Source organism: Lepisma saccharinum, chromosome 1 (assembly GCF_977018435.1).
Source record: "Lepisma saccharinum chromosome 1, izLepSacc3.1, whole genome shotgun sequence".
NCBI classification, from domain to species: Eukaryota; Metazoa; Arthropoda; class Insecta; order Zygentoma; family Lepismatidae; genus Lepisma; species Lepisma saccharinum.
Window position 1 is genome coordinate 125,863,614 of NC_139229.1, and position 26,246 is coordinate 125,889,859.

At 39.8% G+C, this 26,246-nt stretch overlaps 1 protein-coding gene across 1 annotated transcript in view; it reads right to left on the reverse strand.

The window, feature by feature from the left end:
* The window catches only part of Phlpp (PH domain leucine-rich repeat protein phosphatase), a 219,580-nt gene extending 204,972 nt beyond the window's left edge, over nt 1-14,608 (reverse strand). Inside the window, exon 1 of the mRNA XM_083138376.1 lies at nt 13,373-14,608. Coding sequence (XP_082994502.1) covers nt 13,373-13,732 — 360 coding nt within the window. The 5' untranslated portion in view covers nt 13,733-14,608. The remainder of the gene's footprint in view (nt 1-13,372) is intronic.
* Between the last annotated feature and the right edge of the window lie 11,638 nt (nt 14,609-26,246).

Genomic DNA, 26,246 nt, shown 5'->3' on the forward strand with positions numbered 1-26,246 from the left:
GTCTTGCACGGGGTCCGCAAAATTACCGCCCGACACTTTCGCCGAGTCTAATTATACTGAAAATTATGTAAAATTCAAACTTTATTTTTATTTTACACCAATTTTGCACGAAAACTGTTTTTTTTTTACATAATATCTATTTTAATATTCTGATGCAATTCTTGGAAATTCTAAAGCAAATTTCTTGGTAAATGGATGGATATAATTGGAGAAGAATATTTACACACCGATATTGATAAAGATTTCGAACAAATTTTAATTATTGCAATTTTCAAGTATCTGTATCGGTGGAATCGGTAAGAGTATCGGTATCTGTTCAAATTGGTATCGGTTCAGCCCTAGTAAAAATAATCGAAAACGACCGATATTATTGTGGAATCCATAGTTTTTGGGGTCGCTAGGATAAATAGTGACACTCCCAATACCGTTCAACTCCAAGACACCCCTGGCACCCCTAGGGATGGGTGTGGGAAGGGTGTGACATGTAAAAATAATCGAAAACGACCGATATTAGTGTGGAATCCATAGTTTTTGGGGTCGCTAGGATGAATAGTGACACTCCCAATGCCGTTCAACTCCAAGACACCCCTGGCACCCCTAGGGATGGGTGTGGGAAGGGGGTGACATGTAAAAATAATAGAAAACGACCGATATTAGTGTAGAATACATAGTTTTCGGGGTCGCTAAGAGGAATAGTGACACTCCCAATGCAGTTCAACTCCAAGTTCATTTTACACTATAGTTAGAATTCATTATATTCCTGTCTAATAGAAGACTGGGATAAATAAATATCCGGGCAATGCCGGGTAATCAATGAATCCCTCATTCATTTTTTCACACGAATTCATTTAAAGTATTTTTTGTAAAGAATTTCGGCTGTCAGTTTCACAACAGTCGGAGTCACTAGCATTGGCAGTCTTTTCTTCGGAGGGAGTGGAAGTGTAAAGGTGGATATTACATACCTGCGTTCGAGGAGGAGGAGGGATGCACAATAAAATACATTGTAATTAGCATTTCAAACAGTTGTTTTAAAAGTTGTTCAAAGGCCCCAAAAAATAATAATAATAATAATAGCCGGGGTGATTTTAATGGGAGGTTGCATTTAGCATTTTGGTTTTTCCAGAATTCTTCACCGCTTTCATTTGAATTCTTTATTTTCTCAAAATTTCGGGAGGGCTGCAGCCCATAACCTCCCCCTTGCGTACGCGAATGGTCAGAGTGGGTGGATAACGTCATCCCCAACAGGGATTATAATTTACCCTTCTTGGGGGGGTGTATCCTCTGAAACCCCCCCCCCCCACTTTCCCCCGCACCCTGTTTATTTCCAAAGGCAACGTGAACGTGCTAGAAATCATTTCTCTAAACAAGCATTGTTGGAATGGCTATTGTTTCACAGCCGCTAATGGAGGTATGAAACAAACAATAAGAAGGGCGAGACACAAACAAAAACTGAGCGGTTCCCCCAACGCTTTGTACTGTTTAATTGCGTTCCACTCGTCACGCATGCGCTCTTCACAAACTCCACTTTCTCCAACACATGGCGTGCCGTAAGCGAGCAGCTGGGAGACAATTTCCGCATTTTTCAGCCGAATCAACCTTGAGGGGATAGAATTTCCGTTTTGCAAAACAGTAATAATGATGGGTTAAAATGACACTCTCCATATAATAATAATAATAATTAATACCAACAAAGCAATATCTCATGCGCATCAATTGCGTGGTATCACAAGGATCTAGGATTTTCAGTTCATTTTTTGAGTTTCCGAAAGGCAGGGTTGCCCATCCCCCCCCCCAAGGCAAATGACGCATCACCCCCAAAATCACGTCATACGCCCCCCAAATCATATCATTAGCGCCCTCAAACCATATCGTAATCCCACCAAATTACTTTTTTCTTATGCGTTACTTAAAGCTATACTTGATCTGCCCCTCCTCCCTAAACAGGGGTGCCCATCACTCAAGACCACCCCTAAAATCTTTCATCATAATCAAGATTATCGATTGTCTTGTAATGCAGCTATAGTGTAAATACACATCACCTTATTAAAGCACCAAACACGCATCCTAGCAACATACTACTATTGCGAGCGAAGCTAGCAAGAAAATTTTTACATCCATTTCTTTGTAGGCTTTCAAGAATATTAATTTAATGGAGTGTCAATACTTTCTTATGATCTCGAGATATTTAGTCTTTTCCAGTTTCTCCTTTGGCACGTTCGGGGTCGAAAACGTGTGGATACTACGTATATAGCAAAATAGTCTCTTCAGAATTTAATGTTCGAACTTTCTCTGCACTACAGAAATTCAATCTAAGATTGAACATAACGTCAAGAGCTTTCTATTTCCCCCTTTAAATTTAATTCTCAATCCTACCACCAAAATTTTCATGCAAATTTTAGACTTACTGTTGATATTGAAGAGTAGTATAGTACATTTAGACCTAAATTTGGCTCGAAACGGAAATAATTATTAGAAAGCTAATTCCTTTTGAAATGCGTTCTTTAGGTCCCCCTCTACTTCCCCAGAAAAATCCCAAAAAATCCTACATGGGGAACACCCTTAAATTTTGAATAAACGGCCGCCATCTTTGATTTTTTTTAAAATGCGATAACTCAGTAATGGACAATCATAGGGAGGTGCTGTTTTGCGCTAAAATGCATGGTTTGTGTAGTATAATCGATTATAACATGTATTTTCTAAAGAAAGTCAGTTTACGGTAAAAATTTAATGAAATTAATAAGAATTTTGATAAAAGAAATTGAATGTTCAGAAAAAACCGCATTACCATTATTATTAATAGTTTTTCTTCTAGTCAGGTGTCAGTGATCGTATTCGGTTGTTGGAAAGCTGAATAGGAGATGGAGGAGAAGTGCATTATCTACGGTGAAGGCGGGATGATGGACATTGACAGTGTCAAAGTGACAAGAGGGTTACAGACTTTGAGGAATCTCAGTAGAGAAAAGATGGGATTGTGGAAAAAATTGAGGGCGTTAGTCATGTGCGAGTGCATGTACAGTGCAAAAAACGTTATACCAGACATGGAAATTACGTTCCTGTAGGAACAAATGCAAGAAAACCCCTCCTCAGAAGTGACCTACATCCCTTCGACTTTAAAACGTGCTGTCTTTATTGCGGGGAGACGGTTGATAAGGAAGCTTGCAACAAGCACACACATCGCCACCCAAAAATATGCCAAGTGGAAACTTTACAAAAAAGTCAAGTATTCTAAGTATGTGCGCAAATAGGTGCCACAAGGGGGGGGGGTAGTTCTAAATCGCATTAATAGCGAATGTGACCTGATTGCGGCCGAATCGTAATATCATAAAAACTGTGATGCACGATTTTCAAACGTTGGTTCAAGTATGCCAGGTGAGCCATCTGAAAATGTGGTCGGAAGACCTGTTAACGAGTCCAAGTTAGAGGATTTCAAAAATTTTCTCAAATCACTGGTATCTCGAGTCTGCCACAGTCTTGATAAAGAAATGTTCTGGTCGGAGGATTCACCTGTCACTCCTGCGAAAGCTTCCACTGCTTCCATCACCTGGAGACTTCCTGGCATGGTGCAAATCCAATGCGCTACAACGCTATCAAACATATTTCGGCCTTGTGTCAAACCACCGCTAACCTTCATAGATTGCATTAAGACCTGCTCTATGGCCATGTCCGTCCAAACGCCGCACCAAAACTTATCCGATTGCCGAACTGTAAAATAACCCTGACTGACAAAACGTTCAAACTCTTGATCCGACAAAGTAGTCTTAAGTTTAGACATATTCTGGAGGTAGAGGTGGGCTGTTTTAGCGTAATGAATATGGCCAGCTGCATGGAGGTGAACTAACATGCGTTGAACGGAGAAGAGATGAAGGTTCCAGTCGCCTGTTCTTTCCGCTCTCACGAAGTCATGCATTATAAAAACTTGCTTGAAATACTGCAGCCATAATTTAGCAGTACGACTTCTTTCTTCAAGTGTCTTCATCACACTGGATACCGCACTCAGTAAAGGTTTCACTTTGAATAGGAAAGAAAGATTCTGCGGAGGAGGACAATTTTAACACCTCACTGTGAATTCCCCTGAGAGTTTGGACCTCAGAGCTGATCAAAAGTCCGCCTTCCTCACAACACTCCAAAATCAAATGAGCGATAGCTGCCTGAGACAGCGAATGAGCTCATAATGCTCTTGCATAAGCATGTCCATTAGCCATCTGGACAACAGCGTTCTTGGCAAATACCTCACCCCACATTTCTTCCATACCACTTCCACCCATGGTTTTGCTCACCGCACCCATGTAACTCATAAGCAGACGAGATCCACCTAATCTCAAGATTACCTTGGACGGATCATGAGTTTCGTCTGCCTGATAGATTATATCCACGACTTTAATGAAAAGTGGCTGATCAAATGTCACAATAAACCTTTGTTGCTGCTTCCTGCATTCTTCTATTTTTCTACCGCGAAAGGAAGACAGGTGTTAATTGGGTTTGGTTAGAAGGTTGAAGATTGACGAAGGGCAAGGGTATCACTGCTGACTTTTCGCAGGATCTTTTTCCTGCGGCAATCTCCATGAAACCACTCCATCCCGTATGAGGTTCTTCAGCTGACTTGGGACCCGCCATCCAAATCCATTGGTATCAGGTTCCGATTTCTGCATCCATCGGCCGCAAATCCATTACCAGGCGATTCAATCCATGGTTCTTGGGCCGGTCGTGAGTGACGATTGAGATGAAGCCAAACTTTCCAACAACAGTTGACGTTGGTATAATCTTCGGTCGTGGAACACGAGAACTCGTCTGAACAGCTGAAGAAGGCGTCACACACTGCACTCCTCCCATCACATGAAAGGTTCCATGTCCATCCACAGTTCGAGTGTTATGATCAGCATTATCGAAGACAAACTGCACAAATCCATGTTTCTGAACTTCACTTGAAGTGTTCGTTGTCACGGAAGTTTCATACTTACAGATTTCACTGTAGGAAACAGAGCAGCCTAAATTATGCAGAAGGTTAATTAGATGTTTTGATCGGAAACGCCTATGAAGAAACACTCCAATTTCAACCTGCACAGCTGACACAAATGAACGTCGACGCACCGAAGAAATGATAGAGTGCGCAACACTCAACACCTTCTGATTGCAAGGTGGACCTTTTACTGGTTTCATTAGACCAGAAAGCAGATGAGTGAGCATCTCACCTACTTGATTTTCTCCATGTTTCGATATTTCTTCGTAGGTTGGATATGTCGAGCAATCATAAACTTTAGATCTTATCTCTTCTTGGAGAATGGTAATAGTCGTGTCTATAATCCTCTTCTTTTCTTCCACAGCGTCTTTCTTTCTATCGCTGTACCACTTGTCCGTTAAAATCCTCGATGCAACGGGCCTAAAAGAAACAACAGTCCTGAAACATTTCTTGCTGGATGTCATAAGAACAGTATTGCCTTAGCTTGCTGATAAAAGCTCCCGCAGACGCCTTTCACTGTTAACTTGTCACTGTCGGTACTGAACTGTAAGAGCATCTCTATAAGGTCAGACAACAGGTACTGGCAGTCATCGTTGTCATCCAGAAAGTTGCATGATGTGCACGATTAACAATGAATTGCCGGAAAACCCAAACTTTCGACGGTGGGGATCTTTTGCACAGAGTACATTGGCCCCGTCCAGCAACGTATGGTCATGTGTGCAATGCCTACTTAGATTACGTGAACCGAAATTACGGAACAAATGTCATCGTAGTATTTGACGGATATGAAAAAAGTACGAAAGATGCAGTGCATATGCGACGAGCTGTAGGGAAATCAGCTGCGAGGGTTGATGTAACTCCATCCAACCCCGTGACAATTGCAAAAGAGAATTTCTTGTCAAACGTTGAGAATAAAATAAGTTTTTTTGGAACTCCTTAGCACAGAATTCCAGAAAGCAAAGTTCCCAGTTTTCCAGGCCCCTAGTGACGGGGATCTTTTGGTTGTTGAAACGACGAGAAAAGACGGAAATTTGTCAGACATATCAAACACTACCTGTTTATGTATACGTGTTCATTTTTCATTTTGAAATGTTTCCAAACAAATTCTACAATTCTTTTCTGAAAAAATTATGTTTTTGTATGTTTTCAAACCTGTTTTATGCAATAATATGTTAATAAATTTATATAAACTCTATATTTTACACTTTTGCTTGCAGTAATAAGTTCCTTCTGCCAAAACTGAAACGATTGGCACCAACACCATCTCCCTATGTTTGTCCATTACTGAGTTATCGCATTTTTTTAAAAATCCAAGATGGCGGCCGTTTATTCAAAATTTAAGGGTGTTCCCCAAGCAGGATTTTTTGGGATTTTTCTGGGGAAGTACAGAGGGACCTAAAGAATGTATTTCAGAAGGAATCAGCTTTCTAATAATTATTTCCGTCTCCAATCTTATTTTACCCATACTAGAGTGGATATTGTCTGATCCAAAAAAAAAAAATTCTCAGTCTCCACACCAGAATTTCCGCAACAGACTAAAACAATAGTAATACACAAGTATTGGATACCCCCATCAATTTAATGTTCAATCCCCGTCTAACTAAAGTACTCGACATAATCTAAGACCTGTCCCGGGTTCGATAGCCGGTGGAGGCACATAATGGTTGGGATCCCGCTTGAAACTGTAGGTGCAGTCCCGATTAGCCTTACTGTGCACAAAGTGGACTTAAAACACCAACTCAATCAATCAATCAATGATCTAAGACCTAGAGTTTGATACGCCCGCCCCCAAAGTTTAATTCAGAATCCACCCCAGAACCCACGTCAGTGCTTATTTCGCACGCAAGTTTTCGAGTACTGTAGTTTAAGAAGTTCAAAGAGGGTAAAGAAGGCGTCGGGGACGATCCACGATCAGGCCGCCCTTGCTCTTCGAAAACTCAAGACAGTATGGACAAGGTCACTATGGTCGTTACTTTGGTGCCTGAAGGTCAGACTGCCAGTCAGTTGTATTATAATAATCTTTCGGGGACCCTTCGTGAACGGGTGAGAAGGAGAGCAGACATGTGGAAGAATGGCTCATGGATTCTTCATCAGGTCAACGCGCCAATTCACAACGTGCTATCTGTGAATATTTTTGGGGGGAAACACAACATGCCAGTGTTGAAATATCAACCGTACTCGCCGGACCTAGCCCCGTGCGACTCTTTACTCTTCCCAAAAGTCACGTTTGCGTTAAAAGGAACCCGGTTCGAGCCTGTATGCGGTGAAAGCCAAAGAGATGCAACTCTTGAACAGCCTATCAGAAAATGACCTGCAACACTGCTTCTAACAGTGGGAGATCCGCGTAGAGCGGGGTAGGGGTCGGGCAGGGGACTACATTGAAAGGTACAACATTTCAATAGTCTTATTACAGTTATAGCATGAGTCCGGAAGCTTTATTGCCACACCTCGTATTGTTTCTGGACCTTTCCCCAGTTTCATATATGAAAGGTTAGTAGTAGTTTCGGCTTACCACCTATTAACATTTTGTTGTTTTCTCCTTTGCCATTAGGAAATTACGTCAAATTGGAATCTCCAAAAAAGGAAAAGGCTATGCTACTGTAAAATTTCCACACTAATTTCAAATTTTCAGGCATATGGTTGATCTTAATGAAAAAAATGATAAGGACACAAATTAGAGATCATATTTAAAGCTTTCGAACAAAAAAAATGAGATTGGTTGAAAAATTGCCGAAAAACATGCCATTAAGAAATCTAAATTCCACCATTTTCAATCAAACTTACTTCTCCTGTGCCTGTAAAGGGTAATTCCTAATTACAGTAAAATGTCATTCTCTTGCATGGAAGACTATAGAGAGCATCAAAGATAGTTACTTGAACCCCCACCCCCTCCACCTTCCTGGAAGATTAAAAATTGCTCTAGTGTCATTCGATACGAAACCATCCAATGGTGATTGCATGACCATATTAGAAAAAAATATTTTAGTACATACTTTTGTACATGTTTCTAGATATCAAAACCAATGTTAAAAGAAATTCCTGTCCTTAGTTCTCCTGGAGCGGCCATTTTTCCAACATGCTGCACGGCTTTTTAAAATAATGTAGCAGTTTACAGAAACATTACAGACTTGGAACAAAATTCATTTTGTAGATAATGAAGTAGTTATACTTTCTATGATATTGAAATATGTTTTGCTCAAAATTGCATCCTAAGTATGAAAATTATGGTGGAATTTTGGGTAAGAATAGTTTAAAATTTGGATTTTTAAGGCCGATTTTTTAAATGAAGGGCTTTAGTCTAACGCTTGATTTTTTTATGTGTAAGGCCTACCTGCAGGGTATCCGCAAATAAAATATCATTGCTTAGAAATGCAACCCTTTTTTACAGCATGGGCTCAAACATAGCCATTCATAAAATTTTGACAGTTTTCAGGGTTAAATATTACAGATGGGTCCTTGTGAAAAAAAAATTGGCATAAAGGAAGCTCTGCATTACTCTTCCAACCTATTTCTGACTTCCTCTTCTTCCTTCCCTTCCTCCTCTTTAATTCTCTGTATATATGTGTGTGTGTGTGTGTGTGTGTGCAATTGCTTTCGCTTCATTTTTACTTTCTCCCATTTTCTATCGCTTATTTCATCGTTCTGCACTTGTTTACTTTTTATGATACATAAAGATATCAATATATCCCGCTTAAACTGACAACTTTTCTAATCTCCCTCCCCGAACTAGAGAATTGTTTGCGGTTGCCCATTCTCACTTGTTGACTTTTTTATTACGCCTTCGTCTCTTTTCAAGTTCTGGGTCGACTGGAAGTGGCACCAAAGCTCAACGTAACAAGTCAGCTGAAGTCACGCCTCCTTGATTAACACGGCGATATATAGGCCTCGCGGTCACAGTGACAGTGCCAAATCAGTGACCAACAGAACGCTTCGTTTCCCTGACTTTCACTGTCAATAAATTCACTGACAGATTCACTGAAGTTCGGTCATTTTAAATAGAATTTAGGGTTACCATTGAATTTTGAGGTCTTTACCTAACTTTGATACGTGACGATGAGGATGAGTGATGATATGATGAAAGTGATGAAGAACGCCCAGGCCAGGATTCGAAGTCGGACCCCTGGTGTCGTAGCGCTCTCTGCAAACTCTTAATGGTAGATTATTGCAAGTTTTTAAGTATATTCTAACAGCGTAAAAAAATATTCCTACCTGCATACAATTTGAAATTTGCCCATATTTACAGAATTTTGTTAAGACATTATTGAAAAAGAGGAACTTCATGAATCAATGTAAGCTACGGAATTACGAGTAAAGGCCAAAGGAAAAATATTAAACTTAAAAAGTGTGAAAGCAATTAACTGGGCAAATTGTAAAATTGATGGTTTTCATGCACTTATGAGCTTAGACCCACACTCTTCAAGTTTCTGTTAATCCTGACATTTTTCCAATGCTCAGAAGTTTCCTGAATTCTTAAATTCTTTTAAAATATTTATACATTGTAAAAATTCCCAGCGTACGATACCCGTATATCCGTTGATTTCACACATTGGCCATAATTCTTGTTGCTTTTGCCTCCGAAGTATTTCTAAAGAATCACATCATAAAACACTGATATTCTAGATGAAGTAAACTGCAAAACATTACCTATGTTTTGTTCAGTGCTTTCACTAGTAAAATTACATCGTAGTACCTAACGGCACTTAATAATTATACGTAATTAAAGATAGGCCATTTTATATTGTTTGAAACTCGGGGATTTCCTCCACAAGCAACCTGGTAACCAAGGAATATGCAAAACTTTAACAACAGTTTTCCTAGATATGCCACGTAGATATTTCAATTGCGGATGGTATGGAGACGTAACTTGGCAGGTCTCGATGTTGTCTCGAGTTTTAAAAGATTCTCTCGTTCTCGGTCTCGTCTTGCATCTACTAGGGATGGACGATATCGGAAATTTGATATCGCGATATATCGTCAAGAAAATATCGTCACAGATGATATGATACGATATTTTTTCCATATCGTGATATAGGCGATATATCATATCCACTATATACAAGCATATATCGCCAGATATCGTGACGATACATCACAGACACGATATATATCGCCAAAATATCGTGACGATATATAGTCTAGTTGATATCGCCTGGACAATACTTTTTTCAATATCGCGATATATCGTCTGGGCGATATCGCCCAACATTAGTCGATACTCAAAGTATAGCTATAGTTTAAACAACATTTATATCGTGTCACCGTAGAAACTTTCATAGCGTTTTGAGGACATTAAGGCAAACATGATTTTTCAATATGTTGTACATGTATATGCAACCACGAAGCACAGGTTGTTCAAATTTGCCGCCAACGTTTTGATTTTGCAAATACTACAAACAGAATTTATGACGAATGAATCTCTTAATACGCTGGTATATTCGTTTGGTATGTTTGCAGATGTGGCATAGTAAAGTAAATTTGGTTTGGGTAAACTTTTCAATATCGTACCAAACTCTCGAACGAGACAGAGTTTCGGGCACAAAGTCTCGGTCTCGTCTCGCTGTCTCGCTCTTGGTCTCGTCTCGATTTTACAAAGGTCCGTCTCATTCTCATCTCCGGGGCCTTCCCGATGACGTGGTAGTAACCTTATAACCAAGGAATATCGATACCCGGCGGAGACACACAGTTGTTCCATTCCCATATTGAACTGTAGGTTCAGTCCCGATTAGCCTTTCTGTGCATAAAGTGGACTCAAAAACAAACTCCTCAGTTTAACAAAGTCGTCGACACAACCTAATTTCTATGGGATTTGCGAAGTGTCAATTCTAAAAATGTAATGTGCTATCGACGGGTAATATGGGAGCGTTAATCAAACAAGATTTAAATTCATGTCTGTTTGCATTGAGACTGGGTTATGTTATGTGTGTGCTGAAGTATAACAACATTCCACTCTTTTCTTTTCTACTCACGTCATGTTCTGAATGGACTTTCTTTAACGTTTCTCCGTTCAACAGTACTTATGGATTCTGTTCAACCAGTGAATCGACACAGGATCAGTTTTCGAAAGTTACTTTTTAAAAAGTAACCACGTTACAATTACTTTGCTCAAAAGTAACTTAGTTACAATTAGCCTGATGAAATATGACTTTGTTATCGTTACTTTAAAAAAAGTAGGTGTCATTTAAAACTATAATTTTTCATAGCTTTTGCATGTTTGAATTGCAAAATGACTCTAAATTTTTCACTCAAGTTCATATAAAATTAATATTAATTTTTAGTCGATTATAATAAATTTCGTATATTTTAATATGTAAATATAGAGGTAAGAAAATTTAAAATAAACCCTTACATTTGAGAAAATTACGGTATGCAAAACACTTCTTCATAACAAAATGTAGTAATATGAAGGTTAACAATTTATTGCTATTGAACTGTACAGAAAGTGAAAGTAACATTAATTTCATTACTTATTAACTGGAAAAGTAACACCGAGCTACAATTATATTTACTTAATAAAGTAACTAGTTACAGTTATGTTACTCGAAAAAGGTTACTTGTAACTGCGTTAAAAGCAACTCTATACTTTCAAATATTGCATGGGGCAAATACTATAATCATATTACCTTTTCAGGTAATATACGCATGACAGAAAGTTTGCATAAAGAACATTCAAATCAACCATAAAAACAACATCACGTGAGCATTCATATAGTAAACGAAATTCAACTAACATTTCAAGTGAAAAATAAGTTGTCCGTAAGAAAAGAAAACCATTTTCCTTGCACTCAACTTATCTACCGAACATAATCTTCGGATTGTATGTGCTTACGTATATGTATGTACACACATGTATACAGAGTCTTACCAGCAATATAATAAGCTAAGAATATTTATTACTCTTGAATTGGAAAAGAGGCATTTTTAGGGGAAATTGTGTGTTTAATGTGTCCTTGTGAACATAACATCCTAAAAACTATTTGGGCAATTAATGGCATAATTACAATTATAATATATTTTTTCTTCAGAATATGTACGTATATGCAATTTGTATGCAAATCGCATGTAGCATATCTTGCAAATGTGTGATTACAGAGGCGTGGCAAGGAGTGAGCGAAGTGGGCGACCACCGTGGCTTGTCTCCTGAAGTATTCTCGCGTCCCACGTGGCTTATTTTTTTTTTTAAAAAAAATGAAAAATGTAACAAGTGAGAAATATAGATGAAAAGGGCTAATTCTTGGCTGCAATAAAACAAACATTTTTTAACCCGGCTTTAAATTCTAGTTAAACGTTACATTTTGAACCAACACGTTAGATGGAGATAGGGAAATAAGAAAAAGTCGAATTAGCCGTTCCTCAAATTAATGGGTACCTGGGGGGCAACCCTGGGGAGTTAGGGCAGCCGGAACGTGGTGCTGATCACATCATCTCCAAAATGGCCGAGATCGAGAATATGTGGGGCCCAGGAAGGCGATCGGGTTCCAAAACTAGCGGGCAAGGAGTTTACTTTCCCTTGGTAGATAAGGTTTAGCAAAGTGCGGAGGCAAGAGTGGCAAAAAGTGGGGGGGTCAACTGCCCCCACCACGCCCCCCTAATTGCCGTCATTGATGTGGCCTTACCCCTACATTCCCTAAATATGCCTTCATGGCACGGTTTTATGTGCACGGCGAACTTTACCCTCTACCTTTACCAGTATTACCAGTTGGCAAAGAAATAAATCTGAAAATTTTTGTTGCTCGCAACGAGCCGTTTCAAGTTCAAACTACTTGCTTAAGATACAGATGTATGATATTACAGACATTAATACTATTCTGTATGCTGGATTATTGTACTGAATACACTGCATTATAACTAGTTGTAAATTACCCGACAAAGAATAAATAAATAATGCCAAATGCACATTTCCAAAACTGTTGAAGGACAGTTTTATCTTAGCAAAATATTATTGCTGTAGAGAAGATAGCTAATATTAGATAAAATGAACTTCTATTTGCTATTGATATCATACGGTTCCGAGAGATTTTTGTGCGAGAATATTTTTTAAAAAGTGTAGGAGATTATTTGTGCCAAGCAGGATGGGTGAACACAAATTGGCTCAGAGGGTGCCAAAATCTATTCTCGCCCCAAACGAAACAATATCTACCCTAGCTTTCGCTCTGAGTATTTCTACAACGTTTAACGTATGGAAACACATCCAACATAGAAACTGCCAGACTGACAAACAGTCAAATTTACAGCGTGTTTACTTGAAGTGGTATAAATTTTGAAATTTTAGATTGGGTTTCACTCGTAACAAAGTCAAATTTATCTTGACTGCTACGTTCTAAAACGTTCACTGTCGTCGTGGTAAAAGTCTCGCCTTCTATATCCTTCATACATTGCTACGATTATCAAGGTATACAAGTAAATAAAATGTCTTACCTGAACCCATATTGAAGTTTCTTCTGTAAGGACAAGGTCTCTGCAAATGTCTCTTACAGTTGTTGTAAGGGTGAGGTACACCAAGGTCCCCCTGGAATCATCCGTGCCGCCAAAGACTCGAACCCAGCCGCACTGGTCGCGGTCAGAGTCCCCACGAACCAAGTGCTCCTGCCTTCGCTCTCGTCTGGGTTGATCGTAATGCTGGTGCCATGTCGTCGAGGGCAATCGCGACGACGCCTGCCGCCTAAACGCCGAAGACCTTCTCCTGGGAATTCTCACACTTCCACCGACACTATCGTCGTCCAGTTTGAATTTCGACGACAGGCTCGGTAGCACCTCTATCACTTTCATCCTCACCATGATTGGTATCGGAAAAGGATGTTAAATCGATAAGAACGCATCCGTGAGAACTATCCACGCTTTTCCATGGTTTTACGTTGATGGCACGCACCACCGCCGAATTTTCGACTTTGAGCTCTTAACTAGCGACACCTACCGTGTTTAAGCACAAATTACACGAAAATGCATTTAAAATCAACGTTGGTCGCGGTCAGATAATTGAGTAAAAACTCTCCTAACATCACTTTTGCATTAATGAAGTTCACTGACCAACTCGACAGCAATTTAACTTGTCCAAGGTCACAAAACAACACAAAAGAAACCTTACGAACAATAATTTCACATCGAAACTGCAGCAATATCAATATCACATTCTGCACTTCCTCGTATCGGTAACTTAGATCACACCTGACACAGCTTATTAACAACTTGAACACTCACTTTGACAAGACAATTGAACTTTAAAAACTTCATTTCCTCCACACTTTATTTTTTCGATGTTTGTCTTACTGGCACTTCTCTAGTTATGATTAGAATCTTGCAGAATACTCGAAGACACTGTTACAGACGTACGTGTGAGCAATATCACAGAATTTCTCACCAATTACACAAAGAAAACAGGGCCGCCTGGCGACATGTAATGTACTTCTTTAACGAACTTCACTTCCCACGTTTTTCCAGATGTCATCACTGTCATTTGTACAAATCCCACTGTTTTACAATGTTATGTCTATCTTCCTCGAGATGTCGATACATTTCCCGAATATTTCTTCCTCTTGTTCTCCAGTGACAAGAAACTCGAGCAAGGTATCATTTGACACTTCCCGATTTCTTCGTTGTGTCGTCGAAACGCAACTGACAGGCAGACCTCGCGCGCAACGCGATTCGCTCAGCCACAAACTCTCGTGCGCGATCTATCGGTCAGTCAGCCAAGCACTTGGTGAACGGATTACTGGCTGAGTCGACAGGAAGTTCCAAACAATGTATCCATCAAGCTATGTGAAATAACACTGGAGGTGGGTGGAAATTCAAGCGTTAACGGAAGCTCTCATATAACAATTATTAGATTATAATCTACCTTTCTCTTTTGTACGTTAGCATGCTTGTTACCTGAAGAAATACCCACTTTCCATGGCTAGTGGTATTATTCGGTCACGTGTTAAGTGAACATGAAGCTTCGACACAGCTAGAAATTACGGTGAAGTAAAGCCGTGCGATCAATCTGGCTAAGGGAAAAATTAGTATAATCTCAGGACTATCTCGTGTATGTCTCGTTCTCTGTCTCGACTCTACTTCTAATCCTCAATTTCGAGGAGTAAATCTTGATTAGGCTGGGAGACCTTTGATACTCAACTAAGGATGACATCGAGACGAGACGTCTCGTTCTCGGTCTCGTTTCGAGTTGTAAATGTTATAAACACCCGTCTCATTATTGTCTCTGCTTCTCGGAGAGTAAGTCTCCACCTTCCCTTGTTCTCGTCTGGATTTCTTTAACAATTAAATAATAAAAAAATAAAATTAAAAAACCGTCTGTCAAGTTCTGTTCTCGAATTTTACTTTATGCACCGTTGGTAACCGAGACAGGGAAAGTCTATAGTTCCAAGTGAAATGTGGTTACAGAGGCTGCCGAATCAGTGAATGTCTTGGCCATGATGAAATGAAGAGTGAACACCATAGTAATAATATGTTAAAATAACGTAAAGTTTCATGTCAACTTTTGCAAAAGGGAAACACAGAATTACTTGACTTTCACGTGAGTGCAATTCCATACTGTTCTTCATATTCTTCTTATTTCTTTCAAATCTGTTCGCTCAAGTATTCGGTATATAGGAGGAGCCTAATTATTAAAATTATATATAATGTATACCTCTTTTAGCTGGATTTTATTCTAGGAATTTCATTTTGGAAATTTTAGTGCTTAGTATTTCGCAAATGATATCACATTGAATTAGGGGCCTGTCGATGGCGTAGTGGTAACGTCTTTGCCTTCTAATCAAGAGGTCCTGGGTCCAGGGGGGGCAAACAAGGCACATTTTCTCCAAAAATAGTGCTGTTCCCTAAAAAAAAAATAGCTTAAATTTGAATTTATGGTGATCATGCAATAATTAACACATATTATTGTGGCTAAAATGAAATTATATGTGTGAAATACATAATTTTTGGTTGACTTTCATTTTTCAGGGAGGGGGGGGGGGGCACGGCCACCCCTTGCCCCCTTTTCCGGACGCCCATGGGTCCAGGATTCCATACCCCGGTGGAGGCACATAGTGGCTCGGATCCCACTTCAAACTGTAGGAACAATCCTGATTAGCCTTCTGTGCATAAATTGGACTTAAAACAAGAATTCAAACAAGAATTAGGGGCTTCTCGGTGGCGTAGTGGTAATCAAGGGATCACGGATTCAATACCCGGTGGAGGCACATAGTAGTGCCAAACTGTAGTTCCAGATCCGATTAGCTTATCTGCGCGTAAAGTGGTACCTTAAATCTAAACTCAAACTCATATCTGCACATTTGGGCGGAGAGAATAGTAATTATATTCTAGTTTTCTTTTTACATAATTTCGTTCGAGGGAAGATGGCAGACTGGTAGACGAACAAACACAGAAACATACAAAAATCTTGGAAGAGGTAAAAAAAAAAAAAACTTTACATGTGTGTATATTTCGGCACGTGGAGTGAAAAGCACCTACCTCTACATGCAGTGATAAATCAATGTAGTTGGCACCATTGAAGAAAGGGAAAACTAGGAGTCATATGCAGAATAAAACAGTCGAGGGAGGCACCACCTGACTTCATTTCCTGTGCAGACAAAACGTTACGGCCCGGTGAGCCATGGCGGCCGAAAACAACATGTTAGAAAGCGAAGGTGTATCTTTTTCGGCCTTTACACTTGAGCTCTACCTGTGTTCTTCCACCTTAATTCCAGCCGCCTAACCCAATTTACGAGAATCACCTTCCATAAAAGTGACCTTGCAGTTTTTCACCTTTTCTCAGAAATTGGATTGCAGACATAGAGCATGACGTCAGAGTGTGACTTTCGCTATTACTTTTTAAAAGTAACGAACGAACGTACCGAGACCTTGTAAAAATCCTGACGAGAACGAGATTAGATCCCTCGATACGATATCGAAAACGAGAGAGACATCTGTAAAATCAATGCGAGACCGAGACGTCGTGTACAGTGGGATGCACACGTATTGCTCGTCGAATTGTCCAGGACTATTTTCATTAATTAATTAAGAAGCTTTTGTTTTGTTTCAACTCTTGAATCTCTCACTGGTTAAGAAAAAGAGCAATTTGGTTGTGATACTTTGCACCCTACTTTACAAGACACTAGTTCTCGTTCAATACTTTGGTATATCCGTTCTCCGTGACGGAGTGGTTAGCACAGCGCGATATAACGCCAGGGTTCCTGGGTTCGAATCCCGGCCTGGCCATGGGTCTTCATCAAATTCATCATGTCATCATTCATCCTTAGAGGCACATAGTTGTTCGGATCCCACTTCAAACTGTAGGTCCAGTCCCAATTAGGCTATCTGTGCACAAAAGTGGACTTAAAAGAAAATGGCTCAACTCATCATTCATCCTCATCTTCGGGATTAGCCAAAAAAGCAAAGTAAAATAAACTAAACAAATGAATCAAGACTTTGTCATAGGGATGGTATGAAGAAGAGACCACAAGAAGCGAGACTTAACATTGTCTTGGTCTCATCACGAGTTGAAAATATGTCTTTCTCGGTCTCGAGTCTAGAAATATATAGTACACACAACATGTTATCGCACACAGACTTTGTCAGTGCGTAGAGGTCATTAAGGCAAACAACTTTTGGTTAATAATGTTTTTCTGTTTGACGCCTCGTTTCATCGCTACGATCCCTCAACAACCGGCATTTTATCCTAAATTCTGTATAGTCGCATCATAAAGTAATTTTTTCGTCATCATACCAAAGTTTGGAATGTGACCGAGTGTCCTTGACACTAAGTTTCTAGCTCGTCACGATGTTATAGTGGTGTGTCTCGTTAACAGCCTCGTCTCGAAAAGTCTCGAAAGGTCTGGTCTCGTTCTCGTGTCGAAATTCGATACTTTTCTTAAAGTGTGGAGTTGCATTGCCTGACATGGCATAACATTTGAAAATGTAGTCGAGCGGGTTAAGGCGTTCACTCGTCTTGAGATCGTTCGCTGCGGGATGGCGTAGGTTCGAATCCGGCTCTGGTCGGAATTTATTCGGCCTATGTATAGGGCCGGTGGCAACCCACCATCGTGAGGAAATTGGGAAGCTCCGAGTGAGTGAGCGTAACCCGATCGAGAAGACCTGCAACGGCTGGGGGCTCGTCGGGCTGATCCCCCGACACTCCAATACTGGTCTAAGATCTCCACGCTACAACAGGTGACGGAGGAACAGTGTGGGAGGGAGACCAGCAGTCGGTAGGTAAGCCAAGGCCCTCATCGGGCTGTAGAGCTATGGGTTATTATTATTATTATTATTACCTAAAACAAATTTACTTTAATCTGCGACTTCTTTAGATATTCTAAAAATATATATCTTCCTGATTTTTTATAGTTAAGTCACATATCTTGTTTTGTTCTAATTACAAAGTCAAACTGTTTGTGCCAATTCTGAGCCTATGGTCCCTGATTGCATGTATTCGAAATAAAATGCAGTTTTTCGAGGGCTGTAGCATGATTGTATTCATGAATCACGATAAAATTCCACTCTTCAAGGATTCGTAGCGTCGAAACTAGAAACACTTCATTAAGGAAAATTGTTTGGTCAATGACTTCTATGTGCTGTTAGAATTTGTTCGGTAAGACGCGGTATATGTTGTTGTTGTTCATTTCATAGTCCATTTTATGCACAGATGAGCTAATCGACACTGAATCTAGAGTTTAAAGTGAGATCTGAACCAATGTGATTCAAGCGGCGATGTCCTAGGTGTTCTAATTATGTCTTGCAGGAAGATTAAACTTGAGTTTACTTATTTGTTTTTGCATAGCTTATAACGATACATAAACACGTTTTTGGATTAGTCGATTTGGTGTTTTCAGTCCACTTTATGCACAGTAAGGCTAATCGGGACATAACGTACAGTTTAAAGAGGGATCCGAGCCACTATGAGTTTCCATCGGGTATCGAACCCGGGGCCCCTTGATTACAAGGCCAAGACGCTTAAACACGTTTTTGCCTTACAACCATAAAGGTAAGCTAATCGGGTCTGGAACTACAGTTTGCACTACTATGTGCCTCCACTGGGTATTGAACCCGGGATCCCTTGATTACAAGGCAATTACCACTACGCCACCGGGAAGCCCCTGATTCTCCTTTTAGTTCTTGTTTTGAATTTGAATTTGAATTTAAAAATTTGGGAGCGTCAGCACTTAGGCTATTTTGCTCCCGTCACATTATACGGGGGCCAGCCCCTTATCATTTCAAATAACAACTCTAACGTTGCATAACTAAAAATGTTAGAATGTTCTGACTTCTGATAAAAGCTGAGGCTGTAAACGGGCACTCAGCACATACAAGGACAAAAACAGAACAACACACACACAATTATACTGGCCATAGGGCCAGTCGCCAGAGCCTCGTTAGTCTCTTGTCCAGGGTGCACTACGTGGAAGTGAGGTTGACTTTTGGGTGCCTACGTGGAAGGTACCCCTTACACCCCAGTTCTTGTTTTAAGTCCAATTTATGCACAAAAGGTTAATCAGGACTGCAGGGGCGGCGCCAGAAATTTTTCATCGGGTGGGCAGAAGCTGTATATTGATAGATTAGGGTGGGCAGGTATAAATGTAAGGCCATTTATATGTAGGTATGACATATATGTATATGTATCCCCTCCTCTCTTACACTCCCGATTTCCCTACACTTCTTGTCCCTTTACTTTTCATCTTTCTTTTTTACTCTTTAATGCCTTCTTATATCTTTCTTTCTCAACTTGTTACCTCTTTCTCCCTTTCACTTTCTTTCGTTCCATTCTTCAAATGTTTCTCTTTCTTTTCTAATCTATTCTCGCATCTTGTTCCACTTCTTTGTCTCCGACGGACACAAATATTTCAAGGAAGTGTTTGTGTCTGCTCAGCCATACGTGCTAATCACATTCTTTCATTCATGTCAATGTAGTGAAATAAATGTGAATCGGTTGCATCACATTTTGTTCTTCAAGTACAAAAAATACAAGGCACATACTCAATTTTATATATCCGGCGACAGTGATAGAACGTGTGATGGTAGACCAGGGGCGATTCCTCCATGTAGGAAGTGAGCAACTTCCTACAGTTCACTTATACTTGCTTCCAATTCTCTACTTTTTAGGAGTTTAATAATAATGTGCGTTATAAAATTATGAGCGCAATGTACGTACAATTGACTAGGTTAGCTACTGTCAAGAGTTGACTGGTGACGCTCCTTCCAGCCGCAGCCCGAAGACGATGGACACACACGCTTGGCTGCCGCTCGCCGAGGAACATCGGCGGTCATTTCTACAGACAGATGGGTGAGGAGTGGAAAAGGGGCAGGGGGGAAGGTTGCAGTTTTTAAAGATAAAGCAAGGAAGCACCGAGGGGTTCCTCACCAGTGGTGCCAACTCCATCAAAATGGTACTAAACGTAGCACAGTGTAATTTTCGTTGGCCCCTAACCTGCTTTTGGCATAATGGTTAAATCTAGCATAATCTGCAATCGCGATCTCTGGGAGAGGGAAATCAAATTCAAAGGAATAAGTTTTCAGGAAATAGAAATAAAATTACTTCCAAGTCTCATTTATACTTCACCAGCGGACTTGTTTCAAATAAAAGGGAGTATGCATACACAGCGACACGCATGTTTTTACAACCATGCGACGATCCATCCTCTATCTTTTCTTTGTCCTCTTGATTTCTTTCTTGAGGAGATTTTACTGCAGTAAATCGATAGAAGGTTGGGGGGGGGGGGAGTAAACAAACCATTTTCTCAAACAGTTTCAAGTTCTATACTGAACCCATTTCGTTTGTTGAGCCATTCTACACAATGTGTAGTGAATAATAAGTAACGCAAGTTCAAAACTCCAAAAGTATATCCATAATTAAACTTAAAACTGCAGTTATCCGAAAAAAGTAATTAATAATAAATCCTAGCACAATTTAGAAGCATTTAACATAATTTCAGAGTTTAAGCAGCACTTTTTATTATCCTCAATCTACACGACAGGGAGAGGGGACAAAATCGAAATTCTTGAAAAATCTAAAATATCGTCAATACTATTTTCGTTTGATTTTATAGGTTCACATTTAAAAAAATCATAGTTAAAGAGGGCCCCTTGGCCTATCTTGTGCGTGGGTCTACAGGTAACATTCTAAATGCAATGGATAGTACGAGCGATTTGTGCGACTGTATTTGAACTCATTTTTCAAATCTTCCTCAGTTTACCGTAACTTCTTCCTACACTCCAAAAAAAGCCACGAGTCGCCACTGTGGCAGACAATGGTGAAGAAATAAATTACTTTATCGTAATTTAAATGCATGTTCCTGATCATTTTATTTTCATCATGAGTTTTTGACTGAAACTTGGGGGTTAATGTTCACTTTTCTTGGCTTACAAGGTTATTGCAACTGACAAATGTATCTGAATGTATGTTTGCAGTAACGGCGATCGGGTGCCAAAACTAGGGGCAAGGACAGTTTACCTTTTTTTGGTAGAAAAGTCTTAGCATTAAGAGGCCATAGTACGGGTGCAATAAGTGGCAAAATGGGCAGGGGAAACTCCCCCTCCCCCACTTGCTCCTCCAAATTGCTGGCACTGAATATTTTGATTAAAATGAATGTCTTATTATGAATGTACACACACGCGCGCGCGCGCGCGGAAAATAAAAAAGACAATTCTTTCTTCATTCTGCATAAAGTATCTCAAGGCTTATGAAAGGATATTTTGACAAGACATCGTTCAAAAGTAATAATCTGTTAAGAATTGAAGAGATTATTTGCTAAGTTGCTGTTCGTTTTCTGAAGTTAGTCTTCGTTACTCATGCGGGACAAGTAACACACGTATGGTTAGATGAACACATGCCCTGAGGTAACAAATAGTTTACATTTTGTAGAATGTGATTTTAGACACAAGGAATTCATCGAAATTGATCACCATACCCGGTAATTCATCTCTTTTTCATAGATGATTTGGGTTGTATGCCGCGACCTTTTCGAAAGCGCTCATATGTTAACCTCTATCCTGCCCAGTTTACCCTGGAAACTTTAATCTTGCAGGTGAACGAATCTCTGGCGCCTGGAACCACAGTCAAAATAATAATTTAATTGTGTGGGGTTGTATTTTCAGTGTCTGCGTGTATTTGTTTTCGCCCTTCGTCACTTTCACCTAATCACCATCGAACCTCATCGTCGCCATTAGCCAAATTAGCAGAAAAGTTACTTCACATAGAACAAATCAGTCGAATCAGCAACAACTTATTCTTACAAAAGTGGAGTTTCATTAGTTCATACCCCTTCGAAAGTTGAGGTGGTACTTTCAATTTCACATTGTTGCATTCTTGGATCAAGGCAGCTAACTCCGTGAACAATAACGTTGTTTTCCGAAAGTCTCAAATATTTCAATGGTATAACGTTGTCGCCTTATAATGAAGAGGTTCTGGCTTCTGCTGCCCCCCCCCCCCCCTCTGGTGGAAGCACAATGCACACTGGTTCAGACTCCATTTTAAACTGTAGGTTTAGCCCCGATTAGCCTATCTGAGCCTAAAAGTGGGCTTAAAAACAAACAAACAAAGTTTTCTAATGGATACTTCGTGACACCTTTTTTCTTTACTTCATCTGCATCTACAGATTCTGTTGACCTTTTCGGCTGAACCTCGGATGCTTCTAAAGTTTAAACCATTCTCATCGTGATTGATTAGTTCTCTGACGCCCTCAAAACAAAGCTTTCCTACCAACCCCTTTCTTCTTTTAATTCTACGTAAGTTAATCACAAGAAAAATTGCATGATTACATAACTGATAGGCTATTATCAATTCAATAATTCTTTAGCTTTTTCCAAACCCACATAGCGATTGTTTAGTATTACTTAGTATTGTAGCGATTATTGTGCTTACTTCTTATTAGTATTTATTAGTTTGGTTTGGTTTGATTTGGTGTTTTAAGTCCACTTTGTGCACAGTAAGGCTAATCGGGACTGGACCTACAGTTTATACTGGGATCCGATCCACTATGTGCCTCCACCGGGTATCGAACCCGGGACCCCTTGATTACAAGGCAACGACACTACCACTGCGCCATCGGGGAGGCCCTAGTATTTATTAGTAGGACGAATACAAAGTCGTTGTTTGTATACCACGTAGATATTTGAAGATGACATGTATGTAAAAATTGTAATGAAATAAAGAAAGGGACACTTCTGGAATTTCAATTTAGACCTAATTAAGAAGTCGAAATAATTTATTGTGTTGCTGGAGAATATTTTTATTTAGACATTACATGCGTAGGCCGGGATTTACAAAGATCCCACCCCAATCCCCTCCACAGTTTCAGTTATAACTTTTCGCTAAGCTACGTGAGGTGGTTAGTTACACGTATTTCTACATTTTTTCATCACATCCGAAGTACCTGCTTTCTTTCCTTATGCAGAAGTTTTCTAAGCAGTTTTCCCCAGTGCAAGCCCAGAGCTGCAGCTGTCAAGGTCACCCTAAATCCTGATCTCATCTTAACCATATCCTACATAATTTAGACCTCCTAAGCCTACTAGCTGTTTCTAACCATAGAAGTATTCAATTGATGACAGTTTATTTTGTTACAAGTTCTCCAGTAATTCTTTTTGGTTTCTAATGACAAAGTTAAGACAGCTTTTTATGGGATGATGATATGTGAACATTTCTAGTATAGACAATATTCATGAGTAAAATATACATGTAATGAATAACAGAATACAATTATTTATTGAAACATTCACATACCCTCAAGTATATGTACTTAGAGATTTTGATTGGGTGGGCAATCGGGTGGGCACAGGATTTTTTGGATGGGCGCTTGCCCACCCATGGCCACCCCTGTCGCCGTCCCTGCAGGACTGTTTCTACAGTTTAAAGTGGGATCTGAGCCACTATGTGCCTCCACCGGGGTATCGAACCCCTGGACCCCTTGATTTTTGGCTAATCGAGATGATGGAGATGAGTAGCCTTACCATATCTTTTTGGGTCCAAGCCAGGACATATTCGCGATCAACTCGTTACTGCTGAATTTGTTTTTTTTACAAAAATAAATTGAAATTACTTAAAAGCCTTAACATTTTATTGGAATATTAAACTATAAATTGCACAAGAAAAAATATTAACATTATTTTCTAAAATAAATCGATTAATTTTCAAATCTTTAATTGAATAATACATTTTCTGATGTTTGGAAAACCTCTCTGTTCTAGGTAGCATTATCTGTTAGTAGACTCAGTTGTACTTTTCACTACACATGACTTTCTTCAGAAATAGCTTGTTTGTTTTATTAACATCATAAAATTCACAACATGAAAGTTCTGAATTAATTTTGACATTCAGCAGATCTTTAACAGTGGATACTTTCTGCAGACCAAATATTCCCCATAATTGAAAATACTCTCTCAACTGGAGCAGATGTTCCTTGTATCAAAAGCGTGTAGACGAGTTACTTCACACGCTTGCAAGACCACCAAGACGCTCACGGAAGTACGGAAACGGAACCGCTCGGAAGTCGATATCTCGAAGAAAGAAAAGGTATAATCGATCCTTATAATCGATCGATCCTTGCCGGTCATAAATTTTGGTCGTGAATATTCAATACCGGTAGCTATTTTCATGTTCAGATTCTCAAAACCCCGGACATTTTGCAATCCCGGACATCACTAAAAAAAAACAGGACTGTCCGGGCTAATCCCGGGCGTATGGTAAGCCTAGAGATGAGTGTTGATTAGATTAAAGCAGTGCACGGACACTCACAAAGAACACGCATGCCCAGGCCAGGATTCGAACCCGGGAACCCCTTTCCATCGGTAGCGAAAGTGAAAGATGCACACCTTTTATCTTAGAGTGTTGCGTAACGGCAAACAAATGCCATATTCATGGAATTGTATTGACGTGCATCTTAGTGTCCTCACACACACACACACATTTTATAAGAAAACAGGAAGAGATGTAAAAGAAATGGTATAGATTGAGAGAAAGAAAGAGGAAGAAAGGAATCAGACGCGCAGAAAATATTTTTTTCTTTCTCTTCCCCTCGCGCTTCCTTATTCCCCTTCTCCTTCTGCTCTGCTTCTTTCTATAGGGTGATTCTTATAGAACCGACCCGACAAAACGAGCTGTAATATAAAATATACCATATAGTTTTTAACGTAATTTATGCATGACATACCTTGTTCTTTAAAGCTTGTAGTGTACGTGGGATTTAATGAAGGAGAGGGTGTATGCAATCAAACGGGTGTACGTTACAAGCTTCCAACATTTCTGCTGAAATCAGGAACATGACCGGAGAAACACTGCGGCGAGTCACGGCGAATGAACAAACGCGGGTGGAGGCTGCCTTCTTGAAAAAGGCGGACACTTTTAACACATGCTCTGATCACAATCAACGGCACACTATCCAAGGTACGTCATGCATAAATTACGTTAAAAACTATATGGTATATTTTATATTGCAGCTCAATTTGTCGGTCCGGTTCTATAAGAATCACCCTGTATTTATGCCACTTGCTTCTTTTATTTTTCTCTCTTTTTCACATTCTCTATTGTTTCTTTCATGCTTTCTCTTTTCCTTATAAGGCATTTTTCTTTCCTCTGTTAACACAAACACGGGTGAAAGATAAGATATCCATTCTTATTGTCCTGTTTGAATTTTGTTTTAAGTCCACTTTATGCACAGAGAGGCTGCAGTGAAGAGGCCAAGTGATCCTCCTTCTGGGACGCCTCTGGCCTCAAAAATTATAGGTCGACATTTTTCAAAGTCATGTCATTGCAGCATATGAAAGATGAAATATACGAAAAGAGATACAAAGTTTTTGAAAAAAAAAAGAAACAATGAACCCAATTAATTTCACAACCGCTTGGTCTCAATGCCAGCTTTGCATGCTGTATAACAAGTCTGCAATTTTTTACCTTTTTTTATTTTACGATTCTGGAAAAAAAAAACGTTCCCACGTATGCAGGAACGGTAACAGAAATGTAATATTGAGGATGCGCGGCCAATTGGTGTGTCATTGTTAGTAAACAAACGAAGGCTGTTTGTTTCATTTGTCGTGGGAACACAGAGGGGTGAATTATGGAGCTGCTCTTGGCGGGTTCAAGTGCACGGGGTCAGGTTATGTAACTGCTGAACGTTTTTGGTCATGCCATGGAGGAACAGTTACAATGTGCGAACGCATTTTAATAAAAGCGTTTAAGCTCTATGTCCGTTATTAATGGCAGGGAACGTTGTGGTAATTGATTACGCACTCTCACCAACTAAGGTTGGTGGTACTGTTAGGTGCGTACGCCTCTGAGCTTTTGCGTTTCTTCAAGCCTTTCATTCCGAAGAAATTTTCTCAACACAACGGA